The 20,381-nt window shown below is 51.5% G+C and overlaps 1 protein-coding gene across 1 annotated transcript in view; it reads right to left on the bottom strand.

Annotated features, from left to right (window-relative positions):
• Nucleotides 1-652: 652 nt before the first annotated feature.
• Nucleotides 653-20,381, bottom strand: part of CPLX1 (complexin 1) — a 168,281-nt gene continuing 148,552 nt past the window's right edge. The window contains exon 4 of the mRNA XM_074994017.1: nt 653-2,319. Within this exon, the coding sequence (XP_074850118.1) occupies nt 2,122-2,319 (198 nt within the window). The 3' untranslated portion in view covers nt 653-2,121. The remainder of the gene's footprint in view (nt 2,320-20,381) is intronic.

Genomic DNA, 20,381 nt, shown 5'->3' with positions numbered 1-20,381 from the left:
TGCCTGGCTCATGAAGAATCAGGATCCCAGTTCAGCACATTTCTCAAATGAGTGCCTAACTTTAAGCACCTGAATAGTCTCACTGGAGCCAATGGGATTGTTCAGCTGCTCTCTATGGACTGCAAGGACAGCTTTCTCTACTGGCACTCAGAGGGCGTACAGAGAAGTGTGGTCTGGCTATACCTTCAGAGAGTCTGGCCCTGAGATTTTACCAAGTGCAAGAAAAACTAAAATTCAGAACTGAGTGTTCAGCTCAAGAGACTCATTCGTAGTCAAGTGGGCGCAGCTCCAGTGAAGTCAACTAACCCTGATCCTGGGCTTGCTCTCTTCCTACCATTGGCTGTTGATGAACAGGATGTTGCACAAGGTAATCCCAGGCATACATCATTGAGAATAGGTTGTATAGTGTCAAATAATGTGGCCTCTTTCTCAGCACAGAGATTGAATTATGGCTCCTATGAAAGCTGCACCTATGGGATATTTTGCCATCGGCCGTGCAGGCTAAGTGGATAACTACTTCCAAACATGTTCAAAATAATGAATAACCAATTGTTTCCCATGCCTGAGTTAGCACATAATTCTGCCAGGCACATGAGCTGCTTGGTTGGCATCTCCTGGGCAGTTTCTTTTCTCATGAAACCAAGGCGGTGGTTATGTCGACCAGAACCCAAAGCGACTCTGGGCTGATAGCCTCAGGCCCCCGAAGGTCAGCTCCCCAGCAGTGGAGCAGCTGACATGATGAATAAGTGTGTAACAAATAAGACCGTACATATATACTCACTGCGCAGCAAGGCAGCATCATCTGAGGGCAGTGTGTTGTCTGGAGCAGTCCATAAGTACTGGCACCAGTAGATTGGGAGACATTCTAACACTCTCTGAATTTCATGTGGTTTTAACTGTGATGCTAGGAAAGACCTGGTCCCACCTTCCCACCGCTGGGTAAATGAACCAATACCCAACGATGTCACCCAGTGCTGTAATAATGCTTGGCCCCCGTGCAGCTCTGTATCAGCATTCACCCCTTGACCTGAGAGGTAGGTAAGTATTATTCTCTGTGGTGTCCAGATGTGGGCACTGGGACTGAGATGATAAATGACTTGTCCCAGGGCACAGAGAGAAACAGAGTCAGAACTGGGAGTCCAACTCAGGCTCAGCTCCTGCTTCCTGGCATTGTTTTTGGACAAGAAGCCTCACCTCTCTCTGATGCCACCTGGAGGAATGATGCACAGCCACAGCATATGCTAGACCTGGAATGACATTCCTGGGAATGACATGATTGGATCGGGCAGTGCGGCTCTTTGCTGAAAGAGAAAGGTTGCGGGGGTCTGAGGGCCCATTCCACTCTGTGTTGGGCTTCTCCTGCCCCTGGCTTGGGAAGTCCTGTACCACAACACTACCGAACCCCTCTAGTCTAGCTCTAGCAACAGCACCATTCACACAACGCTCTGGCTCTGCTATTCTTTGTATGGCTATTCTCAAAGCAACAAGACTCCTGCTTAGATTCTAAGGCGGCTGGTTTCTACCATCCACTCCAGGGCAGAAGGCTCAGCTCTGCCCCGGCTCTGCGACCGGGGTTGGAGACAGGCAGTGCACATGGTTCACTTTCCAAATGATCTCTTATGGATGAGGGTGATGGAATAAAACAGAAAAAGGTCTGTTTCCGTGGGAGACAGAGGCCTCCCTTGCTGCAAGAGATGCACCCGGCACTGAACGCTCAACTGGCGGGTTCAAGCGTAGAACCCGAATTGAGGAAACTAAAAGAAGCCACGGCTCACTGGTGGTGAGCACCCCGCCCTGCTTGGATGGAGACAAACATGAGGCTTTGCCTTTGCTCTGTTTAATGTACAGTTGCCTTATTTAACATACATAGTACTATGGCTTATAAGAAAAGTTGTGTAGACTGTGGCTCCGTACCCCTTCCATCCATTCTGAGGTGTCTACTGGGTGTGACTATGTACACAGGAGGAATGGATGGCATCTCCAGGGGCTGGGGCAGGGGGTGGGGGTTGGGATGGAGGAAGAGGGTGGGGCTGTGTGATGTGTGGCAAGATTGTGAATTCTCATTGGCGAAACGGGAAGTCCATTGTTTTACTGTTCTGACAGTCTCACAGGCTGGAGCCGTTACTTCTTGAACATGTCTTGAAGAGGCCCGGGTAGATATTTGATGACCGTGTCTAGGATGCTCTCCTCCTCCTCCTCTTCCTCGTCCCCGCAGCCTGGGGGGATGGCTTTCTTCGGACGGGTCAGACTTCCTTCAGCGTTGGCTTCCAGCGCGGCCTGGGCCTCAGCTTCTCTTTCCTCCTTCTTCTTGATCCCGTACTGCAGGGGGAGAGAACACACAGTCAGACACAGGGCGACCAGCGCAGAGGGCGAGTGGGGAGGCTGTCAGACAAGGGTCCCAGCACACCACAGCGCACGGTGTTCAATAATCATGAGCCTCTGAAGAGGAGCCGGTTTCCAAATGCCAGCCCAGCCCTGCGGCGGAGAGCTGAGGTGCCAGTGAAAACAGAACTGTACCTCAGACTTTCTCAGCAGCCTTCTGCCCCTGCCGCAAGCAGCAGAGACATGCTGTTAAAAGCAGTCCCTCCTGAGCACCGCCTGCCACTCTGCTGCTGTTCCTCGCTAGGACATGACACACATGTGCTTTGGGCGGCATTAGCCGTCCAGCTGGGGCTAGCTGCAGGCAGGGCACTCAGGGAAGTTAATCCGAATTCACTTTTGAAGTGGGTTAGATGTACCGCATGAAATGCCTCGGTGGATTCCCCTAGTCAGTATTCAAAGGGCCCACGCTCCTTTGGATGGGAATTGAATGCAGGAAATGTTACTTATGAAGGGCATTCATACTGGGGCTTCACATCATTGAACTAATGCACGGTAAATTCACGTCTTCAGTCAGAGTGAGTTAAAGTTCCTGCAGCCAGGTCTGCGCTATAGGCCCGTTTGGTATAACTGTTTTGCTCAGGGCGGGGTGGTGAGAAATCCCCTGGCCTATCCCCCTGCCCACACACACTTAGACAGCGCTATGCTGATGGGACCTAAAGACAAGCCCTAAGCGTCCCCAGGTGGCCAAACCCCAACACTGAAACTGTTGAAGTCACAGGGAGCTTTACCTCTGGGAGCAGAGTGAGGCCACCACACTGCACAGCTGAGGAGGACGCTACAGGGACTACCTAAACCCAGCACACCCCCACAGTGCGGACACAACTGACTGTGATTGACACAATTTTTCTCTAGTGCAGGAACACCACCTCCCCAGGCAATGGTCACCAGGTTGATGGACGGACTCTTCTCTTGACCTGCACTGGTGTTAGGTCAGCAAGCTCCAGGGCTCAGGAGCAGGGCTCCCTGTAAGCTCCGTGCTTGGGGGGCCACCCAGGAGAGATTCACGGGCTGCCCAGCAGATCAGCAGAGCACCCACAGCTTCCCACAGCTGGCAGCCTGGGTTTCTATGGGTGGTACACATCTTAGCATGCCTGCGATGGAAACGCTGAGAGGGAACTGGTCCTGAGTGTGGCTTTTGCACACCCCAACCAAAGCGGCTATTCCAGCCTCCACTTTAAGCGCAGGCCAGGCCTTCAGCTTCTATCCTGGGGACAGGCGGTAACAGGAGTGAGAGAAAAATGATTAGCAGACACCAGCAATACTGAAAGCAGAGAGATGAGCCCAGAAGAACTGGTGTGGCCCTGTACCTCACTTCTTCCTTATCCTTTCGATAGGAATGAGACCTCTGAGCCCGAACATACCTTCTGGTGAGCTGCAGCCTTGGCAGGCACAGAACCTGTCTAGGGATCTGGCTGAGCACTTTCTGAACAGAAACAGTCCCAAGCCTGCAATGCATCTAACCCACCTCAAGGGCTAATTTCTTTCTCTCTGCTCCCATCTCCCCCAGGGCTGGTCCACTTCTCAGGTTGTTTTCAGATCTTCCTCTGGGTCCCCAAAGAAGTTGCTTTGATCTTAGAGGGATATTGGAAAAAGCACTTCAGCTCTGACAGTTATGTGCAAGCCTACAGCACCCAAAACACCCATAAGCCACTCTGGCAGACTCCCCTTCACTTCAGTTTGTCTGAATTGCTGAAGAGGAGTCTAGGCGTGGGCCGGATTTTCTCTGGAACAACCTGTCTGCCTGCTCTGAATGCGTCCCCATCCCTTTGTTCCATCTTGCCCACATTCTAATTAAAGTCCTGAATGGAATTAAGATTCAATTCGATACAGCCGATTCACGGGGTGATTAACTAGCCTGAACCGCTGTAAAGGCCGGCAAAACACTTTGCAAGAATAAGTGTTTTTGAAAAGAAAATTACATGGGATTTAAAAGAGATCAGAGGATTAGAGTGGCACAAAGTGCTGGGTATTTTCCTGGTATCATTAGTACAGCGCTGTTCAATAGGCACACTGCAGATGCACTTTTCATGATTTGCTTCTTTTATTTCTCCCATTACATAAAGCCAGCATAATTTGCTGTAGTGCCAACAATTCATCTCCATTCTCTGCCAACCTCCCTGACACCAGGTCTCATCGAGAAACTCTGAAACGCTGTCTTGGGAAGAAAACTTTTCCTGCCTTCCTTCCCCCTCCCCAGTAGGTTGTAGAGTGACAGGTCCCCAGGATTAATATGGGAGATTAAAGGGACGCCTGCCTTATACTCCAATTAATGGCACACGCCAGCCCCGTTTGATGTGTGTGTCGGGGACATCTGTCTCATTATTTTACCTCCATTTGATGCTAAGCAACACTCTAATATCTTCCATTGAAATTCAGTGACATTTCATGGAAAGGTTATTGAAGACAAATTATTCCTTCATTTGGTGAGGGGCCAATGGTGGCATTTTACTGCCTTTGTGCGCTGAAAGACGGGGTGCAGAAGAGACGTTCCCTAGTGGGGTGCTGCAGAGGAAATGACGCAGGCTTTTTCCATCCAAGAACGGCAATGATGTGGTTGTAAATTAACTTTGACTACTAGCCAGTGCAGGACACTCGGCACCGCCTCCCTCACGCTGCACTGCAGCCCCGGGCCCTGCCCTGCCAACCGAAGGAGAAGAATTCAAAGGGAGAAGAATGACATTTCTTTGTATCCCAACGTGTTTTCCAAAGGGAGGGAAGTATCAGTCCCCTCTCCCCCAGCAGAGCGTCAGTTCAAACTGGGAAGCTGTGGTAGAGGAGGCTGGGCTGGGTGACAGATGAGCCCTGGTAGTTTGCTCCCTCCCCCGACCTATGAAACGTGGTTTAAGGGTAGTGCCTCAAATGCTCCATTCTTAAATAAAGAAAACTGAGGGAGACAGAAAAACAACAAGTTTGCACCATCAGCAGCCCTGGGCCCTCCCACAGGGCGTGAGTGCCCGACGTTCAGGTCCCCACTCCAGCCTCACCTGCCTGTTCATCCACACCTCAGTGGGCCTGATTTCCTAGCCTGCGGAGCACCTGCATCCCCCACCTACATCGATTGTTTCATTTTTCACCACCTTCCTTCCCAGGGTGGTGACTCTTCTGGTAGCCGTCATGGGGTTTCATTCTGTCATTTCTCAGCCAGTACCAATTAAGCTGACTGCTGGATCCTTTCTGGGCAGGGCTCCCTGAAACTGCAGCCTGAGGCTCTATGGCCACAAGGCACTGCATAGAAACGTATGTTTGGGGACAGACGTAGCCGTGGCTACTGTGAAGTGTCAGCAAGAAAAAGACATAAACCATGTGGCCATCTACCCCTACGACTCAGGGTTAGAGCCAGCTGGGCAGGATTCAACAATTTTTTTGTGTCAGAAAAGCTACAGAAACGGAAGCTCATCTTGGGAAAGAATTGACCACAATGTAATTGTCCACCTGAAAAGGTCACCTGCTTATTTGTTTGATTGTTTGCTCATTTGTTTGTTTCAAAACCACTTTTGAAACATTTTGATAGTTTCAAAACCAAACAATTCTGGCCTTTCCTCCTTAAAAAACCCAAACCTTGTGTTTAGAAATTTAAGCTAGATACATAAAAATAAGGGTTGAGATCAAGAGAAATGCTTGGCTTGACATAAATCAGTATTTCCCTTACCTTCTAGATTTTCAGTTCACAGCAATTTTGGAGTTTTGTGTTTCTGAGTTTTCACCCGAAGTGGGGATGGGAAAGGGTTTTTTTTGTTTGGCTGGTTTTGGTTGGGATTTTTTGTGTTTTTGGATATCTCAAAAATGTTCTGGCATAAGGCACATGAGCCAGAGCTGGCAAGAACTGGAATAAATTGCTGAAGGAGTTTGTGGAATCTCCACGGCTGGAGATATTGAAGAGAAGGTTAGACAGAAACCCATCAGGGCTGGTGTAGATGGTGCCTGGGGAGGGCAGGGGGGCTGGACTTGATGACCTCTTGAGATCCCTCCCAATGCCAGAATTCTATGATTCTATGAACCTGGGCTGCTGGAATGGACATATTTTCTCATGAAACCTGCTGTGATCATTATACACTTTGGCCTCATGTCAGCAAAGAAGGTAAGTATGTGTGTTAATGACAGCCACGTGGGAAGTCCCACCAGCTTCCACGGGAGCTAAACGCATTCAAGTGCTTTGCTAAAAGAGGAGTTTGGGCAATGCAGCAAGATGAGCCTACTGAGGAAGACAACAAGGGGCCCCGATCCACTAGTCAGCCAGAGAATTCTAGCTACTTTCCACATGCTTACCCCAGCTGTCCCTCCCGAGGGGGTGCTGGCTGCCACCATAACACAACGACAAGATCTTACACAGAGCTTTCCACCAGCTCATCTCAATGCAGCTCCCAAAGGGAGGCCAGCGTCATTATCCAGCAGTTACAGATCTCTCATTCCTCCTCACGCAGCCAAGCCTCTTCCTCCGCATTGACCGTGGCTCCCGCGAAGCCGAAAGACAACAACCAAAATGTGCTTTTTTGTAATAAAAGCAGAAAATACGAAAAAGCGTGTTCCCGAATGACTTTGTATCGCATTTGCTGCTTGATTTGACTGCCGATGTGCTTTCGATTGGCAGCAGAAGCAAGCACAGTGTGACCGCTACTCCTGCGAAGATCGCCCTGTTGCAGTTATGAGTTCTGGTGACCTCATGGGGACTGCTCGGATTGAAAGAAGTTGACAGCACCATCTGGGTCTGAGCACTGCCCTGGAGTTCCATATGCCCCGAAACAGGCACGTTAGAGAGGCAGCCGGAAGTGGAAAAGCGATGCTTACAACAGTTAACCATCTGATTTTGCATCTAGTAAAATTGACTTTGCTTCCCCAGGTGAATAACATCTTCCGCAGGTTGTGAGAAACATGTCAGATTCACTTCAGCTGCAAAAATGACTTGAATACTCATCAGGCACCTTTCCATTTAAACTGTATTCAGCGATTGTCCTTGAACAAACAACCAATTATATAGATTCAGAAAGGTTTGCTTGACATGCCGCTTGTTTGTTTCTTATATAAGCCTCCCTTACAATCGGCTGCTGTCATCCACTACAATTTACTTGACAGGTAATAAAATTAAAATAAACATCAGGGGCCTGGATGGGGGAAAGCTGATAAATATGAATTGGGTGGTCGCAGGAAGCATCCATGCCGGCTCCCCTTGTGATTAAACAATAATTGCCATTTTAATCCGTAACTGTTTTGAACTATTCCACCTTCTGTGGAGGCAGTGAATTATTTTGCTCTCACCTAAAATATGATCTGGGGTCCTAACAAAACAGAAGCTCACGCACTGCAGTTTCTCTCGTGTAGGTAGCGGGCTTGCCGCATACCAAGTTACTCCAGAGGGTGAGCCAATAGCACGCTGACTTTTTGCAGTCATGTCCCACAGGGACCCAGCTACTGCGCGGTGAAAGTTCTGGCAAATGTTTCGCTTACTAGGGGACCTTTGCTGCACTGTGGCAGTGTCCACGCATGGCATGGCAAACTGCAGGTGGGGCGGACTCACACCCCGGCTTGCTACAGACGCAGCAGCTTGCCTGGTAGCCGGCTTTTGGAAGGAATGTTCAAGATGCTGCAAGGTTAGAAATCCATCCAAGAGGGGTCCGCAGCCTGAAATACGAATGTCCGTTCACTGGGCAAGATCCCTCATGGGGCTAATTGGCATGGAAATTGATGTTGCTCCACTGCTGTCAATGGGAGAGATTTGTAGCTGGTGGAAACCAGTGGCACACTATTTATGGCTCTTGGGGGAATACCAGCCAAAGGATCTGGCCTGTTATCCCTGAGCCCAAGGATGACAAAGGGCCTTAGCTGGGCAGTATGGATCTGTTTGTTTAGGGTTTGCTACTTTTTTGTATTAATTAATTTAGTTCCAGGATGAAACTCGGAGACGTCAGAAGGAGAGAGAGACCACGTGGCTAGATACTGGCAATACACGTTACCATGGATGAGCTAAGAACGCAGTGTCTAACCTGATCATTTACTTTCTGCCTCTGCAAAGGGCTTGTAAGGGCAGCACATTAAAATGATTCTCTTGTGACCATCCCAGGGCACATGTCCTCAAGAGCAAAGCAGGCACAGTGCAAGTGAGACAGGGAATGAAATATCACGGAAGATGTAGGAAAGAGACTGGGGGTGTTTGGTGGAGGAGGGCGTTTGCATCTCTTTCCCTCTCCTCTCTCTTACCCGTCCTCCCTCTGACGTCACTTCGTACGGTGGTGGCCAGGCCGGCGGTCCAGCAAGGGCAGGGTTGCCCATTTCCGCTGCTTTCCAGCCATGCAGCTCTTCCCACCAGGGTTACTCAAGTGACACACAGGTACAGCCAGGACAGGTGAAGGGAGACGCATGCTGATCTCACACAGCACCGACTGAGAGAGCCGCACACGCCTCTGCAGCCAAGGTGCTGCTGGGGTCAGTCACATACCCTGCAAATTGTACGCACCAAGTGCAGCCAACTGGCAAAACTCTGCTATCACGGGAGAGCGCCTGGGTTGCCACACTCTTACGGCCCAGGAGACGACAGAGGGACACTCACGCGGCCCGTGCACTAGCCTCAAGTGCTCAGCGCTGGCTTAGCGCCGGAGGGAGCTTGACGGCTGAGTGCCCCATGGGTGAGAACTTACCACTAGGGCCTCTCGTGTCCAGCTGCTCAGCGCACTGCACATCCCAGCATCTGCTTGTAGCCCTCCACTCCCATGCCCTGCCCTTCCTGGGGTGCCTGCCCACTCTCCCGCCCTGCCCTTCTGTGCCCCAGTCTCCCCTCTGCTACAGGACGGGGTCTCTGTGTCCCCCACCCCCTTCCCTGCTCCCTCCGCCACAGGCCAGGGTGCTGTGAGCTCCCCCCACCCCGTTCCATGCCCCTCTGCCACAGGCCCTTGCTGCCAGGGACTCTGTGTCCCCTTTGGCCCTCAGCATCCTTGGCCTGGCAGGCTTTAATGGCTGCCACCCGGCCCTGGGCAGGAAGAACATTTGGGCCCCCTGCTCCCTGGGACCCTCACCCATTAACATGGGTGTAGTAACCTTGGGCGGGCACAGAGGAGCGGTGACAGGGCTCAGAGAGGGTGCCCAGCCCCTGCTGCAATTCACAGCCCCGGCTAGCAGCACCAGCCTCTTCACAAGGGGGGCTGAGGGGTGCCTCACCCCCCTGACTCACTACAGGGCCCTCTCCCTGCTCTCTGCTTCCCCGAAGGCCCAGCCCTGGTCCGGGCAGAAGCTGGGTGCGGTAAGAGCTGCCCATGCGTTGAGGGCACTGTGGGGAGACAGACCTCCACCCACCCCTCCTGGTGCACCAGGGCCCCAGTTTGGAGGCTGCCCATAGCACCCCCCCAGCCCTGCCCAATTGTTATTTATATTACAGTACAGGCTGAACCTCTCTAGTCCAGCACCCTCAGGACCTGACCAGTGCTGGACCAAAGAATTTGCTGGAGCACAGGAAGTCAATACTGTCTAGCAAATTAGCACCAGGCCCACTGCTTGCTGGGCTCTCAGAAGACATTCAGGGAGGTGTGAGTCCCAGTGTTCAGTTGCCTCAGGGCCCGGCCTTTCAAGGGGGCCTGGAACTCCAGCCACCGCTGGTGCTGCTACTTCAGCCGTGATTCCATGTGGCTGTGGGGGGCCCAGCACCGTGGTCCTGGTGGTGCTAATGGCAATGGCCTTTGGCCCTGCCCTTGGCCCCACCCCTTATGGGGGTGCAGAGCTGCCGCCCATCCCCTTTGCTCTGGAGCCTCCGGTGGCCGTCAGGGCCACGGTGGCTGCTGATCCCAGGCTAGAGCCCCAACCAGCAGGGTGTTGGGCATCCTAGACTCAGTGAGTTTCACCACAGTCCCTGCCACACAGAAGGGTGACATGTTTCCAGTCTGAGATTGGACAAACTGAGTGACTGTGGTCACTGACAAAGTCCAGGCCAGCGGGAGTCTGCAGCTTGCAGACAAGGGCTGCTCGTTGTGAAGGGTGCAAACGGCTCTTCTACAGATACCATTTTCCAGTTGATGCACCAGCCGTGGCTGAAGCACTCGCCGTGCACCAGACCAGGGAGCAGCGGCCGAACAGCGTTCAGGAGGTCCGAGCTCCTGAAACCAACGTACAAAATTTACTTAGTGAGTTGAGGTGCAGTCCCTGTGAACAGTCGCTTTGCCCACCTGCCGAGTTCAGAGACGTCTCACTTGACACCGGACGCTCATCCTGGAATTGCTGCCATCGCTGCTGACTCACTACAGGCATTTAACGTCTGTGAACAAGGGATTCTTTCGTCACCCGTCACTCTCTGGCTCTTTTGTGCTGATGAGTCACACGATGTATAGGAGAAGCCAAAGTCTGTTCCAGCAGAGTGCAGCCCTCTGCAATTCATGGTATTCCCAGTAGGAAACACCCCGCTTGCTCTGAGCTATGTTAATTTGTTTCCACCCAGAGAGGAGACATCGCCATTAAATCTGACCCCTGCATTCAGGTCAGGCTGAGCGATCCTGGATTGTGCTGTGCAAGGAGCTGGAGGCGAGACGCGCGAGGGGCTTGTCTGTGCTGTGCTCCGTTAACATCAACACCAAAGCCTTCTCTAGTCCCCATCCCGCGGGCAGCTGTGGGTGCAGAACAGACAGTGCCCACCACAGGAGGCCAGGCGCCTAGTCCCTGCTTGCTGCAGTTTACCTTTCACTGTGCTCATTTCTGCCCATCCCCTCACCTGCTCTTTTAATCTTCTCATTGCTCTTTAGAGGCTCGGCTGGGGCATGGGAAATCTCCCTCCCTACTGCATGCAGGCACATTTGCAGGGTGAGGGGCAGCCTGGCTTGGTGGCTCAAGTACACACCTGATAGAGAGGGGACTTGAGTCAAGATTGGGTCTGAAGATGGGTGCCTGAAGCACGGCCCTTAAATCCATGCTGGACTTGCCGGGGGAGCTGTTGGGTGCTCAGCATTTGTGAAGACCAGTCCGCTTAGTGAGGTGCCTCCAGGATGTATATTCAGCTTGCCTCAGGGGCTCTCCAGCATGTCCGGGTGGGCTAGTCAGTGCTGCTGGCTGGATTTAGGACCAAAAGTCCTCTGGGAGGTCAGTGGCATGTGGGGCTCTAATGCCACTAGCTGCTTTGGGAGATCCCACCTTGGCCTCTAATGTTAGGCCCCTCGTGTTTAAAACTCTCAGCCATTCATATTCTAAATAGAGCCACGCAGACAAAGCAGCTGAGACGGGCCAAACGAAGGCAGCTTGGGGGTGTGACACCCTTTCTTCCCGTTCTCAGGTCAGGCCAGACAGGCCGACTTTTCAGTCCTCCTTTCCCCTCCATTTTCAAACTGAACTCATAGGCTGTGTCTTCACTAGTCTGCACTGGTAGGGATGCACAAATCTGACCTCTCTGGGGCTGCAGTCGACCCCTGTACTCCTCAGGAGATGGGAGCAAGGGAAGGTGACAGGAGAAACTCCCCCATCAACCTTCTTCAGTAGCGACGGCCAAGTAAGCCAAGCACAGATACACCAGTTCTAGCTACGCAGTTGTTGTCGCTACAATTGTGTACCTACAGTGGATTTACTTTGTCTAGTGTAGACGTAGCCATAGTCTCCCTGCCCTGTGTCTAAACAACTATGCCAACCCCAGCGTAAAACAACGAGCACCCGCCCCAGCCCTCCACACTGTGGCGCGATACACTGGTCATGGGAGAGCCACACAAAGTGGAGTTTGGCTCCAGTTCTGTTTGGCATCCAAACATTTGTCCTGCAAACTTTCCATCCCACAAAATCCCTCCTGTCCTGGCAGTCATTGCTGGTGACCCACATCCTCCATCAGGCTCTGTGGCCCACTCTCTCTCACCCCATCACCATGCCCAATGAGCTCTGGTTTGTTGCTGCCCTTGCTACCTTCAGAAGGGGCTGGTAGGCCCACTACCTCCTGAGACATCTTTTGGGATATCTCCCAACTATCTCCCTCCCCCTAGGGGCATACATGCCTCTTCCACCTTCATTAGGCCAGGGATCCACACCTGCTCCACACCCCAGACCTCGGCCCTATGGGGGCTCAGCACATCCTGATGGACGGGGGCAGCCAGCCAGGAGAGGAGCTGGGGCGGGCATGGTGGGTTCATCGGATCCCTTCACCTTAGGGTAGTGGTGTGGGTCGCTCAGGCAGCTGTAGCAGTGTAGCAGAACTCCAAGCTTCGTGGAAGATTCCCTCTTTTCAAGAGCCTCTTCAGCTTCTAGGGTCTGAACCAAAGCCTGCCAATGTTAAGGGAAAGATTGCCACCGACTTCAATTGGCAGTGGATCAGGTCTTCCTTCAGTTCTTCAGGCTGTGTGCTGGGAACAGATCTGACCCAGGAGTAGGCTCAAGCCACGGGTTCTCAAACAGCAAAGTCTCTGGCACACGGACTGCGCTTTCATTTGACTTATGTACAGCACCTACCACAACGAAGCTACTGCAACACAAATGCCAAAAATAACGGCTTAGAGCAGGACCAAGGCACAATTATTGGTCATGAGGATCAGCGAGCCCGGCCACTCTCCACACCACTCTGCAGAGTACAGAAAACCCTGTTTTGTTCTCTAATAGCTACAAACTTCGGGGGTGGGGGGAGGAAACACTACAGGCCCGTTCAGCAGTCAGAACTAATAACTACGGAAGAGAGGGATTGTGACACATCCTGGCTGTTAGAGCTTCAAAACAAAACAGACAGCAAGAGGGAGAGAATAAAAAAGACAGTGGATGAGCCAAATGAATTGTTCAAAGGAATGGACACAGGATGGAGGGACGGAGAAGACGCAATTACAGCACACAGTGGGGATCCGTAGTGGAAGTTAGAGCCCCATTTCCAGCTGGTTTTCATACAAACTCAATTTGCCTCCTGCTCACGGGCGTCTAGAAAGCCAATCTTCCGCCTGGACTGGTGGCGTTGCATTGTGCTGCACAGAAAACGTATTCCTGGGTGTGAAGGGGGCACTGATCTGCTTCACTCAACAGTGCAGTTGTTCGCATCCAGTTCTTCCTATGCAAATAGTGCAAAGTCTTGGAGCTAACAACAGAGGCCTAGGTGTGTGCACACACACACGCACGTACACACCAGGCTCACACCACCAATCGCAAACACACCCGCTTCCTGCCCCCTCCCAGCACAGCTAGAGCGAACTACAGATGCCCACTCTAGGTGCGGGCTCTGCCGGACACCGCTTGCCAGGCTTGAAGAGCTCCATTTCCCTAGTCACAATCTGCTCCGTTCTTTTCTCAAGTCAAGGACCCAGCCACAAAGGACCCAGCCACATGTGCCGGGGCATGTGATAAGACAAAGGCTCCCTATGGATGTTCCTGGAGATAGCAACTGGCTCAGTGCCAGCAGGAGCTGATAGTTCACCCAGCCCACCGGACACAGAACATCAAAGCAGTTTTCCTGCAAACAAGAACACCCATCCGGCCCCTCCACGAGAAGGAAGCTCTTGTCTGCGGCTGGGAAGGCTGAGGAATTATTGCTGTTCTGCTCCTGAATGTGCGCTGGTTGTGCACACAATTCTCAAGACTGCCTCGTTGGGCAGAAAAACCTTTCTGAGCCCTAAGTCAAAGCCAAGTGACTGAATTCAGACACTAAATCCCAAGTGGCTAATTCTTCTGCGGGTCAGTAATCGACAGCTGAATTGTTTAAACTCTCACTGTATGGCCTCTTCAGAACATCTAGAGGGCTGCTAGTAATAAATTAAAGACACTTGAAATGTCTTCTGTCTCTGGCGTGTTACATTTGTTTTCAAGTAGGTGCGGCCGATCTTCACAAGTCTGTACTGTACTGCACATTTGTTACCTTGATAAAAGGGCTCCTAAACACATGTGAATGTAAGAAAAAGTGGTAGTGCACAGTACATAGGACCAGAATAGGAGAAAGAAAACAAAAGGCATCATAGGAAGCCTTCAGCTATGTTAAGGTTTGGTCTAAAGAAGACTGTGATCCATTGTTTTCTATGTCCACCAAAGGCAGGACAAGAAATTATGGGTTTCCTCTGTGGGAAGGGAGACAGAAAGATGTTCCTAACAGCTAACCCCCCTGTACAGGTAGTTGAGTTCTGGAACAGGCTTCAAAGGGGGTTTATGGAATCTCCATCACTGTCAGTTCTTTTGCCTGTGTCGGACAAGCACTCGTCAGGGATGGTCCTAGTTCCCTTGGTCCTGCCTCAGCACAAGCGGCTAGACTAGATGACTTCTTGAGGTCCCTTTCAACCCTACATTTCTATGGTTCTGCAAAGTTATATTATTGCTCAGAAGACAATATGTTCCTGTCTAGCCCAAATTCACTTTCCCGAGTGAGATCTGCTACCACAGAGGCTGCTCTTCCTTCAACCTGTGTTCATACACTGCCATCTTCATTATACAATCAGAATCATATAAGATTAGGGTCAGAAGGTCATCTAGTTCAACCCCAGGATCGAAGCAGGATCAGCACCAAATAAATCATCCCACCCACAGCTTTGTCAAGCCAGGAGTTAAAAACGTCTAAGCATGGAGATTCTACCACCTCCCTAGGTAACCCATTGCAGTGCTTCACCACCCCCCTAGTGAAACAGTTTTTCTTACCATCCAACCTAGACCTCCCACACTGCAGCTTAAGACCACTGCTCCTTGTTCTGTCATCTGTCACCACTGACAACAGCCTCTCTCCGTCCTCTCTGGAATGGGCTGCTGTCTAATCCCCCATCACTCTTCTCAGCAGCAGTTAACCTGATGTACAGTAGAAGTCTCCATGTCTGTAATTCCTTGGGGAGGTGTTGGAGCACTTTCCCCTCTCCAGTGCAGCCCATAGGTGGAAGTTACACTAGTTTCAATGCCAAGGGTCCTAATGGGCCTTATATCTTCTGTGCATGTGGTTGAACACCACTGGGAGATATACCAGGAGGGCTCTGCTGAGTGTGAGCACATCTGGCTCTAGTGATGGTGTCGGTGACTTGAGAACCGGTTGCTGCCTGGCAGCTAGTAGAGCATTTTCTGATCTCCAGGGACCATGGGAGGTTTGGAGCATGTGTAGGCATGTGCAGTCATGGTTCATTACAGCATGAGCTCTCTGACCTCCCAGGAGGCAAAGCTGGAGGGAACAAGCTCCGCCCCAGGACGACCTGCCCCTTGGACAACGGAGCCCAATAACAGGCTTGTTTCTGTGCTCTTCCAAAATTCGGTGCAGTCCAGACAACACAACTTTTCTGGGGGACAGACGGCGACATGGAATGTTCAGAGCTGCACATTCCATGGGAATTCCAATGAGCATGGGGTCGGCTTCGTATCAGTATGCGCTCGGCCCCAGCAATGCGAGTGCGAGGGAGCCTTGCTTCATGCCCCTTGTGTTCGGAATAGCTCCTCTCGCTAAGGGACTGTTGGACATGCACTTTGACTGCATGTTAGCTCAGCCAAAGGTTCCATTTAGTTATTTTTCAGTTGTCTCTTCAGATTTTTCAGCATCGGTGTCACAGTCCAGGCAGCAGGCACAGTCCTGCTTTGCTCTGGTACTTGCTGTCAGGCCAGTTTAGTTTTCTAGGCATTTCGCTTGGGATTTGGTTGACTACAACCAACCATTCCTCCCCCTTTGTGTACATCCTCTCATTATAACCCTCCACCAGATACTACATCTGAAGAGACCACAGGGCTGCCAGAGGCACAGAGTCAAGACTCACTAAAATCAAAGCTAATTAATCAATTATTTTCAATTCTTTGCTACAAACCCACTCTGAAATGCAAAAAAAAAGAAAAACCCCATGCTTCTTAGTCTCATTAGAGCAGCCAGGATGAGTGAAAACTCTTCCACAGCAAGAAGAAAAACACTCCCAGCACCAAAGAGAATTCAATCAGCTCATACCGCGTGTTTGCCGCAGCCTTTGAACAATACTAATGCCCAGCTTTTCCCATTGGTGGAGCCCAAAGGATGTTATCAAGGTCAGGATCATGCACCCTGGTTTACATGAAGCAAAACAGAGTTACGGAGAGGTGAAATGACATGCCTAAGGTCATCCAAAACAGGAGGTGCACCCTGGTCATTTGACTCCCACTTCAGCCCTTTTCCTGCCAGGCTGCAAAGGAATCAGAGGTTCCAGCTCACTCACTGGTTTGCTAGGTGACCTAAGGTGAGCCACGTTGCTTCCCTGTGCCGCAGTTTGCCCATCTGTGTAATAGACATGCTGATACCGACCTCCTGCATGGTCTGCTTTGAGCTCTACTGGAGAAAATTGCTATAAAGTGCAATCATCATCTTCAGATAATGCTAACGATACCCCATCCTCACATGCCCCAGAGCAGGACGTGAATGGCAGGGGCATGGCTCGGATGTGAAAGGACCAAGGGGTTATTTTCCAGATAACTAACACCTGTGTTTTAGGTCTCTCTTGGGGTGAGGAGGAGCTTGACCCTGCTGGGGGGTGGCAGATGACCACACTTCCACCTACTGTGGGTTCTCTCTCCCCTCTCCCGGAAGCATTCACAGCTAGCCAGTGCTGCAGAGAGGGTTATCATAGTTACGGACAGTAAGACCGGATCTACAGGTCAGCTCATTACTTGCTGCCACCCCCCCTGCGCTAGGTGCTGTATGGATGCAGTCCCTGCCACAAAGAGGCTAAGTGCGGACCCAGATGGAGCCTGGAGAGTGTCATCTCCGGCCTATCTTGCAGGGGTACACTGGGAGGAAGAGGGTCCAAGGAACACAGCAAGCAGGAGGAGGACGGGCTGTTTTGAGGAGGGTCTGGCTATCACAGCTGCCTGTACTTCCCTCACCCGGAGGTAGGACCACTGTGGCTTCTGGTCCTCCCTCTCCCTCTAGGCATACATCTCCTTGCACAGCCAGCTGTAAATGTCCAGGGCAGGGCCTTCTCAGTGATTGGGCCTGGACTCTGCACTGCATGGGCGCTCTCTGGTTACAGGGCAGGTGGCTTTTGTTTATCCCAGGAGGTTCCCTTTTTTTCTTTATAGAACTAACATGAGGCATTTTGTTATACCTTGGCTCTGAGATGAGAACCCTCCACAGCCCTCACGCCCAGAGGAGGGCAGCATCAACCTCCCTTGTTCACAGATGGGGAAAACCGAGGCCCAGGGCTATGCCCAGTGTCACTGGCAGTGGCGGGAGTAGAACCCACATCTCCCAGTCCAAAGTGCAAACCACACAGCTGTGGTGCACCACAGAGCAGGAGCCAGTCTGGGCTAGGTGCTGCTGCTGCTGCTGCTGCTCTCACAGCACCACTGGCATTCGGCTCAGCCCACGCTACCTCCACAAGCGGGGCTGTCAGATGGCCGCCATCGCCGCGGTGTCCAAGCACCTTCTTGGAGTGCTGTGAGGCAGGGATGTGCTGCCAGCCCCTGGGCCACCAAGGCTGAGGCAGCCTGACAGACTCGCACCATATGACACTGGGAGCCCATGGGTGGCTGGGGTTGTATCCAGGCCTTCCAAGTGCCGGCACGGCTTCTTTTGCTCCGCTGAAAAGGTGACTGTGCTACAGCTGCGCTGGGTTTTCAGCCCCGCCACAGTGACTCAGAGCCTGTGTGGCCAGGAACGCTGTGGTTCCCCTCTGCAACCGGTTAATATGCCACCCAGGGCAGGGTTTCGCCATGAGCTGAAACGAGCCCCATTGGCTTTCAGTGCAGCACACCCGTGCAGCTCTCCAGCATCCCCACTTTTCACACTTCCCGTTGACTCCAGTCGCTAATCTTGTGTCTGTCGCGGCTAGATATTCTGCAGCCCTAAAATAAACCCCAAAGTGAGAGTCAAACACGTACACAACATTATTTGTCTCCCAACAGCCTAAATTGATGCTGCCGATAAGTGCTGGGAGTTCTTTTGTTGCTGGCTTGTGCTGTGCCACTGAGGAAAGCCTTTCAGGTCGCAGTGTTTATTGCCACAAAAGCCTCCTTTGTAAACGCGAGCACTGCCTTTAAAGCCAATTATAGCTGCCAGAGCTGCATAAATAGGACCACGCTGCATGCAAAGTACAGGCTGGGGAACTAGAACAAAAGCAGGATGGACAGGACAGCTGACTCATCAGCCCAGGAGAATGTGCAAAGTTTGACTGTCGGAGGAGTGCAGGGTTGACTCACAGCTCTGAGCTGCAGCCGGTGCTCTGGAGAACAGAGAGCTCCAGGGTTTGGAACAGGACCACTCTGGCGCAGTGGTGAGTTCAGTGCAGAGGGACTGGGGCGGATGCGCAGAACAGAGGAGTGAAAAGCACCTAGGGCAGCAGGCACTTCTCCACAGAGGGAATGGATGAGCTCGTCTGGGTAAGACAAAACCCCGCCTGAACCTCCATTTCTCCATTTAACTGAGCTTCTGCAAAGGTTCAAAGCAGCTTGCTCAAGTCCTGCTTGCCGCCTTGCTTGTTAGGATGCAGCCTACTCAACCTGCAAGCACTGAGTCTGAACACTTGCCCTTTAAAATGAATGGCTTGTATCTGTAAGACAGGGTGGAGGCAACCAAAAGGCTTTTTGCCCAGTCCAGTGGGCTCTAGAGGGGATGGGGCAGCCACAAACTGAAGGTCATGGTTATGTGAAATCCCTGAACTCCAAGGCTTCTGCAGAACCTTCAATATGCACATGTCTCTGGAATGACCTTTCATGCACGTCCTGAGCAGTGTTGCCAATGGCTGCTCATCTCAAACCAGTTGTTGACCTTACCCCAAAGTACGTCCTCTCAGGGCACCCCAGTGTAATGGGAGCTGTGATGGAGTTGGGAGGAAGAGGAGCTCAAGTTGTGGCTGTGGAGAGAAGCTTGTGCAATGACAAAAAGTATTTCTACAGTCAGCTTTTTCCAACCCATGGAATAAAAAGAGATGTACTTACTGCAAAAGTTTTTGAGAACATTTGGCCTTATATTTTTCACCAGCTGCTTACTACGGTGCCAACACCGACTGCTCTCCTGGGATTGCAAGCAATAGGAACAGCAGTCTATCAGTAAATATCTGCTCCTTCTTTGGGCTGCGGTTTCCACGGGCTCAGGAAGGAGGAATGAAGTATGGAGTCTGGCCTTTGAAAACCCCGCCCGTAAACTAAACATCGACACAGCTTTCACTTGATTTTTAACTTTTCATGCTGGACCTTCACATGTTGGAATCTCCTAATTTCTTTATTCCCTGGCCATCAGCCCCTCTAGTTTATAATGTCAGAAGGAAAGAGGCGAGGAAATCTGAGTGCACTGCACACAGTTGCACCCTGTTGAAAGACAGAGCTCATTACTGCAGGTGCAGTGCTCCTCAGCTCTGAACACATGATTACCCATCAACATATCATCACTGAGGTGGCCCCAGGGACAGCATGTTAGCATTCAATAAAGCCAGGCAAAAATGATGTTGGTTTGGCTGCATTTGGAAATTGGATTATATGGGATTCTAGCCACGTCAGCATTTTCAAAGCCGGTGTGGGAATCTCAATAGACTAAGATCCGCAGTAACAGTGCAGGCTCCAGCAGTGCCGCATTAGACGGGAAATAAGAGCACATGGGAAAGGAAGATTCTGCAAGGAGAAAACTGTTTGGCTTTAATTAATTTAATTAGCAGCCATTAGTAGTGGTGCTCCCACTTTGCCCAGCAACTTCCCCCAGGGGAATAGCTTCAGGGAAGTTTGCCTTGCGTCTCATTTTTGACCAATGCCTGGAAAACAGAGACTGCATCAAGACAGAGAATTGTGCCAGCAGCAGCAACAGCAGCACAAACAAGTCCGAAACTCGAGGGTGAATACCCAACACAGCAGCCAGAATGAGAGGCACAATCGCAACAACAGGGATTGTTGTAAGAGTTCTTCCTAAAAACATGAGACCATAAGAACAGCCACACTGGCTCAGACCAATGGTGCATCCAGCCCAGAGTCCTGTCTCCAAAGAGTGGCCAAAGCCAGGGGCTTCATAGGGAATGAACAGAACAGGGGATCATCAAATGACCCATCCCCTGCTGGCCAGTCCTAGCGTCAGGCAAACAGAAGCTAGAGAGACCCACAGCATGGGGTGGCATGCCTGCCCATCTCGGCAAATAGCCATCCATGTACCTGTCTGTCATGAACTGATCTAGCTCTTCTGC

Source organism: Carettochelys insculpta, chromosome 5 (genome assembly GCF_033958435.1).
Source record: "Carettochelys insculpta isolate YL-2023 chromosome 5, ASM3395843v1, whole genome shotgun sequence".
In the NCBI taxonomy this organism is placed as follows: Eukaryota; Metazoa; Chordata; order Testudines; family Carettochelyidae; genus Carettochelys; species Carettochelys insculpta.
The sequence above is the reverse complement of the archived record's forward strand: the minus strand, read 5'-3'. Positions and strand labels throughout refer to the sequence as shown.